The 18,791-nt window shown below is 41.8% G+C and overlaps 1 protein-coding gene across 1 annotated transcript; it reads right to left on the reverse strand. All coding sequences in view use genetic code 11, as the record gives it.

The window, feature by feature from the left end:
- Positions 1–1,241: 1,241 nt before the first annotated feature.
- On the reverse strand, positions 1,242–18,516 carry EGR_00350 (Microphthalmia-associated transcription factor; the record flags this gene model as incomplete). The annotated part of the gene is made up of 9 exons (XM_024489599.1): positions 1,242–1,550; positions 3,610–4,151; positions 6,802–7,072; positions 7,378–7,525; positions 13,400–13,481; positions 13,919–13,972; positions 16,589–17,030; positions 17,760–17,855; positions 18,130–18,516. 9 exons carry the CDS (start codon positions 18,514–18,516, stop codon positions 1,242–1,244), a joined length of 2,331 nt encoding a protein of 776 aa, XP_024356277.1.
- Positions 18,517–18,791: the final 275 nt, after the last annotated feature.

Consider the following 18,791-nt stretch of genomic DNA (forward strand, 5'->3'; position numbering starts at 1 on the left):
CCGCTACTGAATTGTTGTCAAGTGACATCAAGCTCCAGAGCTTGACTCGCTGTTTTCGCAATTGACCAAGATGAGAGGGCACTCATGTCCTAGCTAGTTTACCCCAGAGGCTAACTGCTCCATAGCTTAAACTGCGGCGAGTGCAGTATAGTTATGAATGCCATACCTGTAGAGGCGAACAATACGTACACCTTACATCTGATCACAGAGATCCAGCGAAATGTCATTTGGTAACGCGAACACTGAATTCCCGCCTTAGTGCTCGCAAGGCAGGCGGTATAAACCCTCAGTGAGATAAGGAGAAGTTCATCACATTCATTGGCAGTCCCGATGTTATTAAGCGATTGATCTGAATAACTACTACCTTTCATATTGCTGAACCAACCAAAAACTGAATCGGCGAACCCACGCCATGGAGACAAAACAGATGGTGATGCCGAGCATCATTTCGGTGGCATTCAGGAAGATCAGCCGCAAATTTAGACCCACTTCACCTCTTTCGATGAAGTTACCTTCGTCAACAGTCCATGCTGCTCGATTCCTTCAAATGGACACCATGGTCCCATTTACATTTGGAATATTAATTCAACTGAGTTGACAATAATCTATTTGGCGTTCAAACAGCATGATAGAATACTCACCTGAACAGGAACCCCGCACTTTTCGACCTCCTATCAAGTACAGCAGTGCTGACGACACAGTGAAATCAACCTCATCCGCAATAAGCAATGGTTTCGTCGGTGTTATTTAATGAGGAGAAAATATGGTGTTTATGACATCAGGAAAAAATACTCAAAGGGAGCAGCTGTGCGGGATGGAAAAAATCGGAGGAGGAAGGCGGGATAACAGAGGGCAAAAGTCCAAATTCTGGCTTGTGAATGTTTTAATGGTTAGAATTAGCATGTGATAGATTCAGGAGGTCAATCATTGTCTGAGTCTGGGATAAAAACAGACGCACACGGTTTGTAAATATACGGAAAAGGAAACATCGTCCAAGTTGGCATTAATGAGTGTGCGCAAGTGGGCGAGCGAGTAGAAAAGCGGTTGGTCGTAATGTTTGTAGAATAAAACCAGATTAGGGTAATAATGTCGGCGCAGGAGGAAGGGGAAAGAAGGGAGAGACTGTATACAAAGTGGGCACCACATACACAAAACACACAATGACCAAGACAAGAGGCGAGAGACATCTGAATGACATTGGGGGTGAGGTGGCAATAAGGAGGGCGCGGAACGAAAGATGATTACATGGCGTGGTCGAACTGTAGTTCGTCTGACATGCCGCTAGCCTGCTGTGCCGGCGATGTCTCTGTGGGTAATTGTTGGTGCTGTCCGGCGGAGAGAGGACGTGACAGTCGCTGCGCCCAAATAGGCTGAACGCCTCCACCACTAGCGCCGCCACCAGCACCGAATTGGGGCTGGTAAGAGTGTGAATGGAAGGTGGTAGGCGGGTTGCAGGACACCTCCGCCATGGGCTCAGGCTTGAATGCGGTTGCCATTCCATCCTGGCATCTGCCTCTCTCACCGCTGTCAGAAGTCATACGAAGATAGGGCTGGGAGGGATAAAAAACCTGCTTAGTAAAAAATGAAACCGCTAGAACCCCCTCAATTCGAAATGAATGGATCACTGTTTACTGGCCCATAAATTTGGCCCTATAATTGTCTTACTGAAAAAGGTACAGATATTCCAGAACTCCAAAAGTACTCCTGGCTGAATATAAGCTTTTCCAGCTAAATTTGGTTTGGGATGATACTACAGGAGGGAAGACGCATTGAGTTTAAAGTGCATTTCTTACGAGCGTACGTACATATGGGCCAAAGTGCGGCAGTGAAAGTGAAACAACTCATGCTGTAGATGCTAGTAGGTGCGAAACAGTGCATAAGAGCGGGACATTAGAAGTACAAATAGATTGTTATTTTAAAAAGTTACATAACATGAGAACGAATAAAATGTACTGTAACATGCATGCCTTCGCTAATAACCCCTACTAATCCGCTAACTTAATTGTGATCGGTTGACGATTTATCAACCGTATCACAAAACGCTATTTGCCATGTTTCCAAAGTATCTATACACTTGTTTACGGGTCGTAGCACACCAATGTGAGCAAAAGGAGTAACAGATATAGCATCACAGCCTACGCATACAATTTAATGATGCACAGAAAAAAAAACTAAATACCGCTAATGTTCGAATCGGTATAAAAATTATGATCTTGTGTGTCACAGACTGCTCGTAAACGGATGCAAGGCAGGGCGGGCGACTAATGGCCATGTTCACTCCGATGACGGAGGCTATACCACATTTGAATAGCAGGCATTCCTAAAACGTAATGCCAATCCAGAGCAGTTTCCGTGTACAACATGAGTTTGAAGGTGAGATACCAATTGGTACGAAACAAGAAGGAAATAATCATATACCTCCTTAACTACTTCCACTAATCATCAGCAGGATTGCAGGGTTTGGGCTGCATACTCTCGTGACTGTTTGCACAGGGTACAATGAATCACACTCAATAGTTCTGTCCAAAAAAGCATCGGACATGGCACTAGTAGAACGAAGCATACGAGCCAAGGAGTCACCAAATTCATCATGTATACAAACTTGACCCTCACCAAGAGACAGGTTGCGCGATGGATTTCAGGGTCTAATAAAATTGAAATGCAGTAAAAGTACCTCCAAATTTAACTCACCTCTATGAATTGATATTGAACAATGACAGTAGGCGAAATGGGGGCAGTATGAGGTGCTAAGAAGCTATAATTCGGTGGAAATTGCCTTTCATGTGTTCACTACCCCGAAACATCGCTGTCGTAAAATTGTCGCTTAAATAAATGGGAGCTCCTACAGCGAGACTAAAGTTAATCGCAAAAGTGGACAACAAAGTATATTTTCTGCTATAAAGTTGAAGCTTGGAATGTTCACGAACAACTCAAAACCATTAAAAAGAATAAGTGATCTATGACATCCCAGAGGGTTTCACAGAAGGTCATGTCAGTCAACTAGACTCGCAATTCATTTGCAGACTGTTGTGGTGATTCAGAATAGCCTGATTTTAAGAACTTATCCTTTACCAAAATTGCATCGATTGGTAATGCTGGATCTAGCATGACTTTCTGTCAGAGATTAAGTGAAATGCTGGAGGAGCGGATATAAAGAGTAGGCAATATAAAACCTGTACTAGATATGAAACTTCATCCCCTTTCCAACAGTTCCAATCATCTGAAGTGTTGACCTCAGGGAGCCTAAAATAAAAATTCCGTATCTCTCCAGACAAAGACGCCCCTTTGACCACGTCACTGAAGAAAACACCAGGCTAGTAACGGAGCCACGCGGTGTCGGACGACTCCGCTGAACGGAACGAAAAGGGGATCGCATGCTCTTGACTTTTAATTTAGTTAACGAGACAATTCTAACAGTGAAAGCAGAAAACGGACGCGTCGTTCGCTTCCTTGCCCCCCAGTGTATCCTCAGTGCCGCCAGCCGGAGATAGTGATCGCAACAGACACAGTGGGAATTTGCAGCTTTGAGATGCTGGGCGTCAACAAACTCAGTTTGAAAAACATCCCACGTAAATCCTACCAGCGCAGCGGATCAGAGGTCAAAATTACCTCATCAGTATTCATCTCCGAAGTGGAAGGAAAATCATCTGGAGCCATTCTCACAGGGAGGCTAGCGCTAAGACCTCCAAATCTACTGCTACCACCGCCACAGAAAGTATTGCTTCCACTGTTGGCAGAAAACACGGGACTTTGTTTTGGCACTGCAATGGCACCACCCTCCTCCATTTTCGTGGCGGGAGGTCTCCCAGAAGCAGTACGTTTGCCCGCAATCCTCCCTGAGGGCGGTGAGGGATGTTTAGCACCACCCCCGCTGGTGTACAGTTGGGAGAAGAGGGGACGCATCTGCGTCAGACGCCCACCCGCCTGTGTGGGATTCGGTGGGGAGGTGGCAGGCAGAATGCGAGCGCCACGAGAGGGTAAAGAGCCTACCAGAGGGGGCGCCGCCAAAGGAGCTCCCTCTATACCGCCAGTACCGCCAACGCCGCTACCGGCTACACTCAAAGTCATCGGCTGTCCCGTTGTTGAGGATGTCGAAGTGCAGCGAGTGCGACTTGGTCGACCAACCAGTGGCACTGGTGAGTTGGAATCACCTTTTTAAAGAGAGAGTGGAAAAAAAATAAGAAAATTCGCCCTATTTGCACTGAGTAAAATAGCAGTTATAGAAGAAGCCATTGCATTTGACCACCTACAGATAAGACCGGTTTTACATCAAGTCAATGTCATAAAGAACAACTCATGGCAAGTAGCTGATAGGTAAATTATTTAGTGATAATTAAAGTACAGCTTGATGTAAGTAACAAAAAATAATGCATGAATGGAGAAAAACTAGTAAAAAGACTAATCTAAAGTAGTGTTTCTCCAGAAATCGGCTGTAAAAATTCAATGTCATTTACTAAAATCATTCGGATCCTGGTTCGTAAATGTAATATAGCAGTTAAAGATGCATGCCAGACCTTATTAAAGTAAATAATGTAAAATTGAATGAGGACATTTTTCATTATCATCTTTTTCTCACAGAAAAAAATTAAAAGTAAATGACTCAAGACAACTGGAAAAGGAAGGGGGGGGGTTGAGAATAAGTTTGGAGTAGAATCCCCAACTCGCCTACGCTTCCACATAACTTTGGCAAAATTGAAAACATCGAACAAACGGTTGCGACATGCGACGACATCAAAAAGATTGTCATCGGGGAGAAAGAGGCAAAATATGTGCTATATTTATTTCACCCATTATTGCACATAATCTCATGTCAATAGAATTACTATGCCTAAAGTATCGCCCAATTTGAACTGTATATACGCACACGTAATAGGTAGAGAATCTGTTTGTCTCATTCATTCAAAATTCAGCAGCTAATAATAATGTGTGGCATATATCAAGTAATGGAAATAATCACAAATCTATCCGGATGCCGTTGTTTTAGAATAAATTGCTGATAGCATAATTTGAACTACTACCTATTCAAGGTTAGGAACGATAGGCTTTCCGAGAAAAGGATAGAGCTCAGAAAAGCCTCAACAATGAGGCACTAACCGCCCACACATAACTCATGGGTGGAAATAATTATGTGGATATCGGTGGTAAAAGTAATTTTCAGTAAAAGTAGAATTGTGTGGGGCACAAGCGCAAACAAGAACTGGTCGCCCGGATGAAGAAATTCGCCGTCTCAGATTGAAATCGACCCACATTGTGATTTAATAGTGAGACAGAAGGACTATGCCACAGCGTGACACGGTGAGACAGGAAAGACCCACACAACCGCAGGATCACGTCGTCTCTGTGCTGTGGTGTCATGCCAAGCATATCTCACCTCACACCCCCTGCTAATAAAGTGTGCCTGCGTGTGCAGTTGCGATTAAATCATGATAAAGCCAGCACAAAGGTTAACAACTGAAATATAGGCCTCACAACCGAAGATGGTACAGTTTCCTTGAGATCCCATGGGTGAAAAAGGTAACCAACCCAAGGCATCGATTACGAAGTCTCATACACTTTCGCCAACGTCAGCTTCAACTTGGCAGATGGTAAAACTACAACTCGACTATAGACATCTTGGCACGCAGGATGGCAGTGTCTATGTCAACAGGTTGGTCGCGAAACATATGGTGTAATTTTGTGGATCTGCTAGAAAAAGGGACAGATGTTCAACTCGTAATAGGATCCGTTCCAGCGTACACAGGCCGTTCATGCTCGACTTTTAAAACAATTGCCACAGAAACTGTTAAACTGTTGTAAGCAGAAGCAGGAACCTCGGAATATTAGTACATGAAAACCTGCGATCCAGATAAGCATAGTTGACTATCAGCTCCCCAAATCCTAGCTTTGAAGAAAGAAGAAGCCTTATAAAATTGTAACAGAAATTGAACAAATGGTGGTCAATTACTCAATCAGTTTAGGGGTCATTGAAAAAACCTATTATGTGCTAGTGTCAAGGTGGAAATGGATTGATAGATGAGTACCACTAACAGGTAAATGGTTAACTAGTAAAAAAAGGCCTAATAAAATAATCTGTAGTCGAAAGGGATGGTAAATAAACACATTGGTAACCATCAACAAAAAAGCAACAAGAGCGTACAGGGAGCTTTAAGAGACGTACAGCCTACGACTTGGAGCCCCTTTATAGCGACAGAAGCTGTTGGCGTCCTACTAATTTATCTGAAAAAATTCGCATGTAAATAGCACAGGAGAGTATGCATCCCAGCGAATCAAAGTTTAAAGAACAGAAATTCTTTCATGTCAGGCCATTGAGGTGAATGCTTTTCCCTTTGTGACAAAGAATACTGGTTTAATGCTTCGCAGATTACTGACTCGTGACACAGTGGGTAAAAATGGCTTTAAGCCACATACAATTCAACGTTAAACAATAAGGTCAAATTGATCTAGTAAACATTATTATTTAGATGATTTATGCTTCGCTAGGTTTATTAAAGGGAAAATAGGGAAAGGTATAATTGGCAACTTCTATTTGCAATAAATGTAAAATTACGTTAAGAAACAATTCCACTAAAACAATACAAAGTTTTTAAAGATTTTAGTCATGTAAAATCAATGCAAATTTCTCGAATTCTTATCTTTCACGGTAATACTTGGACAAATATAACTTATAATAGAACACATCTTAACAGTATCCATTTTCATGAGTGGAGAGAGGTGTCTCATTTAAGAACTCCTTAACCATCAATTGCATGGATCGACTTTTCTCTCGCAAGCAGGCCATCGAGAGAAGAGAGAACGGCATACCTCTGGCATCAAGATAGGTGCCAATGTCGTCGTTGTTGCCGACGGAGGACATTCCGGGAGAGGATTCACTGGTATCGACGGAGACCTGCCCAACACCACCACGCCCACCGACAGTCCCGGCGGATGCTCCAGCAGCTGCGGCGCTGGAGGAGATTTTCTGTTGATTGCTATCATGTAACTTTGACCATTCCTGAAGCATTTGTCGGTAGTCAGCTGGACCCGCGAGAGCCACCTTGGTTAGGTATTCTGACGGCAAAAGTGACTCTAGATCCTGAGAAGGATACAATTTTGATCAACAAGAGATTAATTCTACTGCCACCTAAGTAGCAACGAAAAAAGTGAAGGTCTTAACTATCAGTAACCTAATAATGAAGCAAAGTGTGTTGTTTACATAACTGACTGCAAAGCAATTTTACCCTCCGAGTTCTAGTGCCACAACCTGCGCCATATTGTGACTATAAAGGATCTGTGAATGGTTGCTGAAAAGAGGGGATTTCGAGTACTTGTTGCAGAAACGAGCTTGTACTGCATACCGAAACCTCCGAAGGCGCAAGGAATGTGACAGTTGAAATTTACCTGAATGCGCTTTACCAAACGATCGATGACGGAATTGGCAAGGTTGGTCTCGTTATAGAGATCGGCGTAACAATGATTCTCTCGTTGTAGAGCAGATATATACTCCACCGAGTTCTTCAGAATACTGCCCTTGTTCTTCTTGCAGTCACTAAAAAGGTAGTCATTCGAGGTATGGTCACGAAGCTTTGCTACCGCTCAAGCACTAGTGATAAAGTTGATAGGGTGAATGCGAGGTTCGAAACGGACAAAATACTCGGGAGATTTATACATCCCAAGTGGTAAGCAGACTCACACATTACTGACAAAGTGAGTTTCTTATACAATGTTTAGTTTGGTAGAAATCAGGAAATCAACTAAGTAATAATGAAGAAATAAGGATCTCGTGCTTAAACCGGGAACTATAATAGGCATACATGCAATGTGTACTGCTTGGGCCTGTGACGAGTACCCTAGTGTGAATGGATACAGGGTGAGAGGAATGGTAAGGTCGATGCCGGAGTGTTCTACTTCACTCAATACGAGTCCCAGAATGACATAGTTTAAGATTTCTAAGTTTTTCGTACCTGTGTACACCCCAAGTCCTTTCGCAAAAATTCATTTATTGATAATGATCCCACACATACACACGCACACACCTCGTTCTTTGTTTCATTCTCCTTTTCTACCCTGCGTTAGCCAGTGAATTCCCTTTTAATCATTGATTTATTATTTGTGAGCCAATTCTGCCAAAGAGCTTTTAAGGAATGCCTGATGTATGTGAGGTCCGTCAGAAAAAGAAGCAGCAGATAAGAGATAAAAGTAGTGGTTGGTGAGTTGCCCAGCCAATTTATTCTACCAAGAGAAAATACATGCGAACAAAATGAATCCGTAATTGATACGCATTCATTTGCTAGCGTTACTCCCATGAGACCATGGAAAAACACCAAATCAGGTTGGCCAGAATATGGCTAATTCTGTAAACACAATAGGGGGACGAAATCACAGAGCACACCTATTGATACTCAACGCAAAACAACTTAAACTACAAATTAACCCACTATGAAAGCGGCAGGAAAAAACTTCAACTAGATGGCAATTCTACCGTTTCTCCAATTAAAGTACATTTTAACCTCAACAGAAAATCATTACTGCCCCTTACTCATGAGCGGCGCGGGGACGCTAGTTTAGACAATTACATGAATTTTATAGGGTAGTGCAGCAATAGGTATCGCGAAAAATGCATGGAGTAATAGCCACTACGTATATACCTTTGGCAAGTGGGGACGAAGGCGACTTAAGTATGGAAGAATAATAATAAGTAGAATGTGTAAAAATGAAGTACGGGAGTGTTAATAATGCATATACTACTCATACAGGGCCTATTTATTTGAGATCAAACTAATGCCAAATAGACTCTGTTTAGGGATTTAGTATTTTACACAGATCTACTATTTATGAACAGTACCAAGCTGGGAAGTGGATGTGAAAACCATGTTACCCCTTGAGCATTAAATATGGAAAAGATCAGATTCACAAATTGTAAGCTAGTTAATTTAACCATGAAACAAGAAGCAAAAGCCAGTGAGCATTTTTACGTTTACCATCGAGTTAGGTTATCACAAAATGTTATTGTTTATGTAAATCATAAATCGGCCACCTTTACAAGAGAATCCGTGCTGGTGGACATCGCCCTGTATTCGATAAATTGTCACAACTACTTGTACACCTCTAACGAGGTACACTCACACGCCCCCTCTCTATTTGTAACCCAATTCATCTGCTATCAAATTCACCCTAAGCGAAGAAAATTTGTCGGTAGTAATGGAATACTGCTGTCCCGACATAATAATAAACTGGTTTCAGAGGCTGTCAACAATCCTCACACGATCTTGCGTATTTGCCTGAAAACCTCACTAAGACCAGTAACTATGACGCTGGGAAATACGTAGGTTTGAAACGCAAAGATGACGTGAATACATGCGCTTCAACGCCTTGGAAAGCAAATTACTATCACTCTTAATTATAGTCTGACGCCAAGTACGCGGCTATCCTTTTGCTAGTTGCCATGTTAGGTGAAATTGATATGGTGCCAGTTATGTGGCTATTAATCTCGCATGATTCACAGTTCACTGGCGTATGTGATGAAATTACCATTATTTCACTTCAAAACGTGAGACAATCCAATTTAAATAAGAATCGGGGAAAAAAATTAAAAGATTTAAGAAAAAAGAATTACCTAAGTTTAGAAATGGAACCAACAGAAGGCAGGAACATAAGTGTGCGAAAAGAGAACTACAATTGATCGTCAGGATCATCATAAAACACCATTTTCTGTTAACCTCACAATGTCTCGAAGAGCTTATCGAAAATGCATATATTTGATGGAGAAGAAAAAAGACTGCGAAACAAACCAGCGTACCCCGTCATTTGGCCCACAGCGTTCAAGGCTGCAGCGACCGCTCGTGTGGACGGAGACGGTATTCGCGCTGTTCGCCACTCCATTTAAGATATTTTTATGCGATAGCGTGAGTAGTAAGGGCTGTGTCAAGGTGACATACCCGTGGTCCCGATGTAGTTCCAGGAAGATAGGCATTCTTGAAAGATCCATTCTCATGTCTCAGTCAGAAGTCATGGGCAAGAATGCGTCTTCGGTTAGAGAAGTACGTACATTTCATTTCATAATCACAGTGACAACCTCATTTGGCTAATGTTTGTAGCTTCATTCGGGTGATTCAATCTATCGCCGACTTTTGAGTACTCAGACGCAGTAGTGCCCACGAATACTAATGAACGCCGATAATGTCTTAAGTTATACTGATGATTACAGAAAGACCCGTAGATTGGGTACACACAAAATGTCATACCAACTGCCACCTGATAATTTCGTGTTGAAGTTAAGCTTCTTTAAAAATTTGATTCCATTATTCACGAAGTTCATAGTATCTCAATAGTTCAAGACGTGTTAGTCGAAAGTATGTGATTAACTTCGCGCCCCTAGCCAAAAGTATTGAGAATAGATATCGTATTGTGAAAATAAATCAACCAGCTAATAACTAACTACTGTGCCAGTAAAGAGGTGCACAATGCTCGCTCGGATTTTATTTGCTAGACATCTGTGAGTCACTGCGTAATTCGAATGGTACAAATTCTATCAACTTAACAGAATTCATAGAAAAACGAGCTTGGTAATAAACAAGAGGTGCGCCTAAATCCATAACATCAACTACGGCTGTGATGCTCCAATTTCAAATGGATTGATGAATTACTTCAATCACGAGGAAGAATTTCACTGGCTTGAATGACTATTGAATGGGACTTAGGGGAAAGCTCATGTCTGATTAAGTAAAGCCTGTGTTGAGACAAGTAATCGTAGGTTCACCGTGGAACCTCACTTCTGTTATCCAAAGTACGAATTAGGTGCATTTCGCACCCCTAAATTCTCCCAATTAATGCGCTCAAAGCCCAATGACCAGTGTCCGTTAGGAGAGACGTACATACCCCTGCTAAACATCACCCTCAAGGTCATTTTACGTGCATCATGCTAGAACGTGATCAGACGCACTAGAGAATACCTGTAGTACCCATCGCGAAGTAGCCTACTCGCGTATTCGACGGTTATAGTTACGAAAGTACCGATGGTTTCCAGCAAAAAAAGGGAACAAATGCGAAGAATTATTTTCCAAGATAGTGGAGCAAGCGCTCTCAGAACATCAGCACTTAGGGCATTATCCAGTAGTAATCGAATCTAAAGCCAGGTAATTTAAACGGTGTGCTTGTAATAATGTGTACGGAAGCATTTCGGAAGAAATACTTGCTCCTAATTGACAGAAGACTGTCATAACCCGGCTTGTATGCAATATCGAACACAAAATCAACTGGCATACAAAGAACGAAGTCATCGGCTCGAATGGTTATGATTGGCAGTATATTTGAAAAAAAGCAAATCAGACTCTCAAATGGGAGGTCTTGATACAAGAGCACGGTGCGGTTGCACTTGTCACGCTCCTCTCCCCTTCGCTCTATCCCCATCAAGTTGTACTTTAGTGGAGGAGCTGTTTATTTTCACTAACCCACTACAAGGTGGGTTAAAACACCGCGCTTTAGGACTAATTGGCATGAGGTGCATTGTAGAAGTGAAGTTTCGGGAAATGAATAACCATAGCGCCTGACACCTATTACCCACCCGATTGCTGTCTGAAATAAAGCGGACATTGATCGAATTTTTGTCGGTGCAGTAAAGGCCGTTGACTTGCATGAGGGCAAACAAATTGATAGGGTGAAGCTCCTCTGAAACCAAAACCAACAAAGCGATCCTGATGTAGGTATTAAGAAAGGAGAGACTGGCAGTAACTTGGGCATGCTTCATTCGAAGAAATTGAACCGATACTGATAAAGCCGATGCGGACTATTGTGAATTCTTTGACTGATCTTCAGACTAATTAAGAAACATTCTTTAAATCTACACGCCTTTGGGCATTTTGGGTAAGAAATCAAGTGCCCAATGAACGTTCAGGAAATGTATTTGACTGACAGCCTTTTGCGAAGATAAGGATTAATGTTCTTGGAACTCCAACTGAGGAAGGAAATCGTAGAAACCTCCAAACTCCCAACACCAGTAATTTAGCCTTTGGTGATTTACTTGAGCATATTTACAGAGACGTATAGGCAGCATGAAATGAATGTACTGTTCTGCGCCATTCCACTTATTTGTACCGATAAACTGATTTCGCTTGTTTAGTTTAAAAATAGCTAGACGTATTTGACTATGAACAATACAGTTTTTGGTGCAGAGGTCAAACAGCACCAAACAAAACCTGGAGTTGATGGAATCAAGCGCATTGACGGTTAATCAAAAAGTAAACAAGCCAGCAATCAACACAACACCTTTGACATGGCGGCTAAATGATACGTCTAGAGTGCCAAAAGTCTAATCGACCAAAAGGCTAAGGCAAAACAAAGCAGAAAGGGACAGAGGGGTAATGCAGACCAAACGTCATGTGCGCCTCAGGAGTGACTGCGTGTACCAGAACCCAGCGTTACTTTTAAGGAAGAATGCCTTAACCGTTCATACACTCTCCCCTCGTGATTGGTAGATAAGTCACGGCCAAACAGTAGACGCTACAGTGCACGCCATATAAAGCAGACACGCTCACCATTGTCGGATGCATAAGCACGGTCAAATTTGCTAGTCGAGGTGATATGGATCAGTGGTAGGGTTATGGGAAAGCACAAAACCGGATGAGTAGTGGTTTTTTCAGACGAAATGTCTGATTGTGGTCCATGAAACCATTAAATTACAGAGTATCTTATCCCTAATAAACACGAAAATTCGCCTAGACTAATGACGTATTTGAAGCGATCAGTAAACGCTGAAAACAACCACTCCGACGCAGTTCATGGGTCGGTGGGAGTAATTCCTAAACGAGAAACACTTCGAACACTGCCTTAGTAAACTAATGATGTGGGGAAGCATCACCTCAAAAGAACCATGAAAAATAAAAACAAAGCTAAATGCTATCTTTAGCTATGCAACAATGTATCGCAGTATAGTGCATTGATATGCATCGAAGTAGTCGATGATGCCACACCTCAATCGAGATATGTTGGCGAAATCGGAGACGGCCATTCGTTTACAAGACTTCCCGAGATGAGATAGCCACTAGTACATTAATTTGCCAATAATGAAGTCAAATGGAACGTTTACTGAACGTTTTTGATTTTTTAACGACAATCATGAGGGTGGCTCGATTTAAACTTAAGGTCAAAAACAAATCAAGGAACCTTAACAAATAAATATGGGATTCTTGAATGTTTATGTACATTTATAAGGATCTACGTTATGGGTGATCCAAAAAGCATTTGATTGTTGACGGGTAACAATAAATTCTTACTAAGGCCAAACCGAAAAATCGTCTAGGAAATGCTCGATGATGGCAATTAAATTAGTTCGTTTATACGAATCCGGCAGTTCCTAAAGACAGCGGAGCAGTCACTAAAACGATAGAATAGGAAAAGCGTGTAAACACAACAGAAAAAAGCTTACTTTTCGCGGAACATCTCTTCGGGGAGTAGAGTGCCTAGCTCCGTGATCTGGCAGTTAATGTAATCCCGACGTTTCCGTTCAACTAAAAGCATATAGGGGAAAGCCTAATGAGTGTCTTGTGTCAACATTCAGAATGAACTGGATAGCACAGATACTAAAAATCGAGTTAAAGTTCCTTATTGAACCACAATTCCAATGCACATTAGGAAACTACGAACCCTACATTGCTTACTGTGCGGTCGATTCAATAGGTCCACCTGCAAACGAGAGTTCAAAAGGTCATGAGGGAGTGGAAATGACTGATAAGAAGTTTTTCTTTGTCAGAGGATAGCATTATCAGTATTGTCAACTTTTGAGACTCAAAGAAGAGCATCCAGAATGTACATTTTCAGCTATACTGAATTCCAGTAAAAATAAGTTTATGGTCATTGGTCAAAAATAGCAGCATGTTCAATTGGCGGCATGAGTTGTGATAGCGGATAACAAACTGTCTGATAGCAACAATGACAGGGGCTTTACCCGCCATGGCAACAGTTCGAGGATGCGAGCAGCCGGGATAGAGAGCACAAGGCGCTAAAACGTACAGATAAAGTGGTGCAGACTAAAGGGCCGTTACCGAACGTCCACATAATGGGAACACCACAAAAATAGCCGGCAGCTTTAGACCAACGGGCACAGATCAAAAACTCTACCAGTAAAAGTAAAAAGGAAACACATGACTAAGTACAGACGGCCCTAGCGACTGAGGAGACGGTGGCTCTCAATACTAGCGTAAGTAAACACGATCTCGCTGGGAGAAATTAGCAAGTGAAGTCGATTGCACCAATTCAAGACGGATGATTAAATATGTGGTATTGAGTAAAGGAATTTTGCTGCAATTCATCGCCCGGCTAACTTTGGGAATGATTTCCCTGACGGATTTTACAGGCAGCTCGATATTATGTAAGAAGAATGGAAGCAAAGAGACAAATGATAAGTACCCTTAACGATACTTTGATCAAACAAGCGAATATGTACAAACCAAGGTTAAACACTAAAATTGAACTACAAGTTACACACAATGGTATTGCAGACCACTTATTAAATTACTGCTAACAGATCAGGCATAGATGATCAAATACAAAAGTGGCAAAACGGTGTAACTGTTGTAACCAGCGTTGGAAAAATATTCATGCTTCTAATAATACATTCAGGGATAAGCTCAACATATAATTAGGCATCAAAACAAGTAAGAAGCGGAGTGGCGACACGTTGCACGAGGCTCTGTAACAAGTCATTATCCCTTTGGATATTTAGCAGCTAAGATTCGACCGTTTAAAATGAGAGATAATGGGTATCATGGGAAAATCAATTTATAATCTAAGCTCAACGGAAAAGGCGTTTGGACTGTCCGAATCCCTCGTTGCGTACGGCCTGGCTAATAAAGGGCAAAACGAATACAGGTAAGGAACGTACTGATCGTTGGTTAACCGCCAATAGCACTCAACAATGGTTCTGACGTTCTTCAATGCTTACCTCGATTACGTTTTCATTTTTGACTGCGTACACAGTACACGCTGAATAAAAAGTCCAAAGGAAACACACTACTACGTTGACTTGGAGCAGCAACGGAGTCTCACCGATGCTAATTTGCCAATCGAAAAATGTCATTAACCATCATTTATTTCCGGGTAGGTAGATTAAATCACGCCCTAGTAGGCAATTCGGTGACTTAAGCAGTCACCCGTACACCAAATTGGCCTTGTTTCACAAAGGCAACATACAGTTTATGCAATCCCCAATTAGTGATAACATTTCAAAATAACCTCGGCACGCTTTTAAAGTACTGTACTTTAATAAGGTCTTCACATAGTTAAAACCTCGTTTTTCGCAAGCTCGATAACTAAAAATGAATAAATGCATGATGCATTGTGGCAAATGTTTATTATAATCCAGTAACTTTTGCGAAACAGCCAGACGTTGCTGTGGACGCGATACATTGAGAAAGGGCAATCAATGTGACTCGAGGCCGTAAGGAATGAAAGGTGTATTTCAATCACCACTTAGATTTCTCTTACCATTTATCGTGAATAGGCGTTTATTCAGAACTACTTCCATTCAAAATGGAAAGTTAGAAGGAAAAGGTGAAAATGCTTTGAAACATTCCAAAACAAAGAATACACATAAAAATTGCGCAGCCACGGATATGGTGGTCCATAGATAGCGAAAATTGCTCAATGAATACGATAAAATTAGGAAACCGCTACAGGGCTAATGATAACAACTAATTTAGCGATCCCACTGCTAAACACTCCAGGACTTGCTAAACGAGATATACCTGACTAATGAAATATCATGACCAACCAATTAACAAGACAGTTTTCTGGCAAATGTGGTCAAAAAATAAAATACACGCTTATCCAGGCCAGAATAAAAACCTAGTCATACACTACCATGGCAATAGTTGAAATTTTATGAGAATTACTTCTGCCTTGTCCAATTAATTTCCAAAGTTGCCATAAACCACAGTTCCGATCAAATTTGCACATTTTCCACTATTGACAGTAGATTTTCACCTAAATGACATTATGATTGCAAGTAATTGTAGTAAAAAAATGAAGCAAGACGTATGGATAAATATGTATGATAATGGCCCTATTCCGAATGACAACTGAAACCAATGTGCGAGAAAAAACATGGTCCACCAAGAAGCGCCAACATGAAGTAAACTAAATGTAACCGTGGTAAACATCCAACCGGGATTCAGTTTAATGAGAGATGGGCACAGATGGCCACGAGAGGCAATACACGGTTGCAAATACAGGCATCTAAAATTTTGAAACAGACGGTGGAAGCTAACTTCACGTGTAAACCAAGGCCTTCTGGTTTCGTAAGAGAACACTTTTTTAAAGTACCTGTGGCACTAATGTTTCATGACGAAGTGCGCACCTTAGAGTGGAGGTGGTGACTCTCATGGGCCCATGAAAGGCAAGAAATACTGTGGTTAGCGCATCATTATGCAATAATTATGGCCCGCTATGCAGGTCGGAACAACCTCTTCTAAATCAGTAGTAGGCGTATCACCAATGCCAACAATGAGCATATAATGGGCTCAGGGTCTTAAATTTTACAAGAGCCGAACAAAGGATCCCAAGCATCAATACCTAGATGAAATCTGTTAGAAATAGGTTCATGTATGGATGAGCTTACTTCGATTATGGCTGTCTTTCTTGCTGCGAGCCCTGATCATAGCAACACGCTGATTATCGTTGCTAGCAGAGTTGCCCGAGAGCATGGGGAGGTTAGGGGGGCCGGAGAGACTGGTGAGACTGCTACCACCCCAGGTTCCGGTGACACTACTAGCCCCACTGCCACCCGAGGCGTTACCATTACCACCGCCCCTGGCTCGAGGGATGCTCAAAGCACCCGTAGGGCTCTCGAAGGACTCTCCGACAGTGAGATATGCTCCGCCACTGTCGTCAGCTGGACAGGAGGTGGAAGGCATCTCACTCCCCCCGAAACCTCCACCACTTTCACGACCTTTTGAAATGTCACTTTTTACCAGCAGTTTACCACGACGACCGCTATTGTTACCTCCGCCGCTTCCGTTACCGCCTCCAGATGGAAAGTCACTTGGTCCCAAAAGAGTCAACTTTTTGAAGAAAGGCATACCGATGACAGGATGGTAGATATAGTGGGTTCAGTACAGCTGTTCGATTTAATATCAAGCTAACTGATGTGATAAGCATTGGAGAGCCCTCGAAACAAATAACCAAATTAAGCAAATACACTGGCACAACAATCTCCTCTAATTTTCCATCCATTAGGCTAGAGTGGACTACGATTCTTGAGGCAAATATGCCAGTCTTTTAGAGATCATTCAAGTAGTCTGCAATAGTTCCATAAGCTATGTGGTGGACGCTTTTATCGGCTGTTTTTTGTGATTAGAACTTAAGCACATTAAAAATAGACCCCTTAACATACTGGACTAACATCCGATCAATCATTCTATTAATGGAATCACACTTATGTTACACATTTCCCAACGATAAAAAACTCCTCACTAACATTGCTATGAATAAGTTAACTTAAGCTCTACACACAATATGTGCAGGTGTAACAGTCTTAAACTCGTCAATTTGAAAAAAGTACATTGGTTGAACTATGACCCCCAGTAGATGCACAAATGCACATCAGAAGAGTAAAGTGGTAGTTAAGAAAAAACACTTAGGTGCATATCTGAAAGGAATTGGCAGCAAACGGAAGTTCTAACTATGAGGTGGTAAATAAATGGGAAAGTTTCTACTTCGTTAGCAGATGGATTAAGTAAAGAAAACAGTAAATTGACAATCACACCAAAAGCAACAGCACCAGAACTTACTGATGAGGCAAGTTTAATAGAAGGCGTTATGTTATTGAGGTCAATGTTGTCAATACTCTGTTCATCGCCGATGTTTGTGAAACCCAAATCCATAGGCTTCAGGAAAAAAACAGAAATATGATTTAGTAATTCTAAGGTAGTTTATGTAACGATAAAAAATGATGAAATCATCGCATATTTGAACAACAAGGAAGGTAACTGACATGGATAAAAGTCCATGCAGACCCTCAAACTATCGGTAAAATAACATATCAGTATCCATACCCAAATAACAACTTTTTTATGTATGTACCAAAAATTCTAGGTTTGGCACCAGACAAACTTATTCAATTTCAAAGCTTTTAATAGGAAATGGAAATGATAAACACACCGACGTAATGCCAGAAGATGGCGACATATTCGGTTCAATATTCATGAGTCGGAAGTCGAGCTCGTTAAGGGGATTGGGATTGCTGTGGTCTGCAGAGAGTTGAACAGCTGAATCGTTTTCACTGACACTAACGGTACCTCCGGAATTAGGTAAACAGGGAAAACAGGAGCGGTGATTATAGTTATGACTGCGATAGTTAATTGGAATCCCTTGTTGTTCTGGGGAGTGAACAAATGAGTAGTTAATTGCTGGCGCCCGATGTTGCTGTCGAGCTGCCAAAGACTGAGATGTAGAAGGGAAAAAAGACTCAGATCCGGTTGCTATTTGGTGGTATTGGTTTCGACGCTGGCTATCAGGTGTTTGATTAGCGCCCTCACCGACGGACATTACACTATATTCGGGATCCTGTCTCCCAGGTAGAGGAAACGAACACCCAGAGTCAGCACCCCTAAGAAATAATCGATGTTCCACTGTTTTCCTACGACAAAAAAATGATGGCATAACGCTTTGAACAGCCTCGATGAAGGTCGAGATGGATAAGATGAAGCGGTATCAATGAATCAGAATCCAACCACTAAGTACCCGCCAAACTCAGAAAGGGGCTCGAGATGGAAGAACATCAATCAATTTACGAATACTTAATGTCAAGAGGCTACCTATAA

Source organism: Echinococcus granulosus (genome assembly GCF_000524195.1).
Source record: "Echinococcus granulosus chromosome Unknown EG_S00001, whole genome shotgun sequence".
Classification (NCBI taxonomy): Eukaryota; Metazoa; Platyhelminthes; class Cestoda; order Cyclophyllidea; family Taeniidae; genus Echinococcus; species Echinococcus granulosus.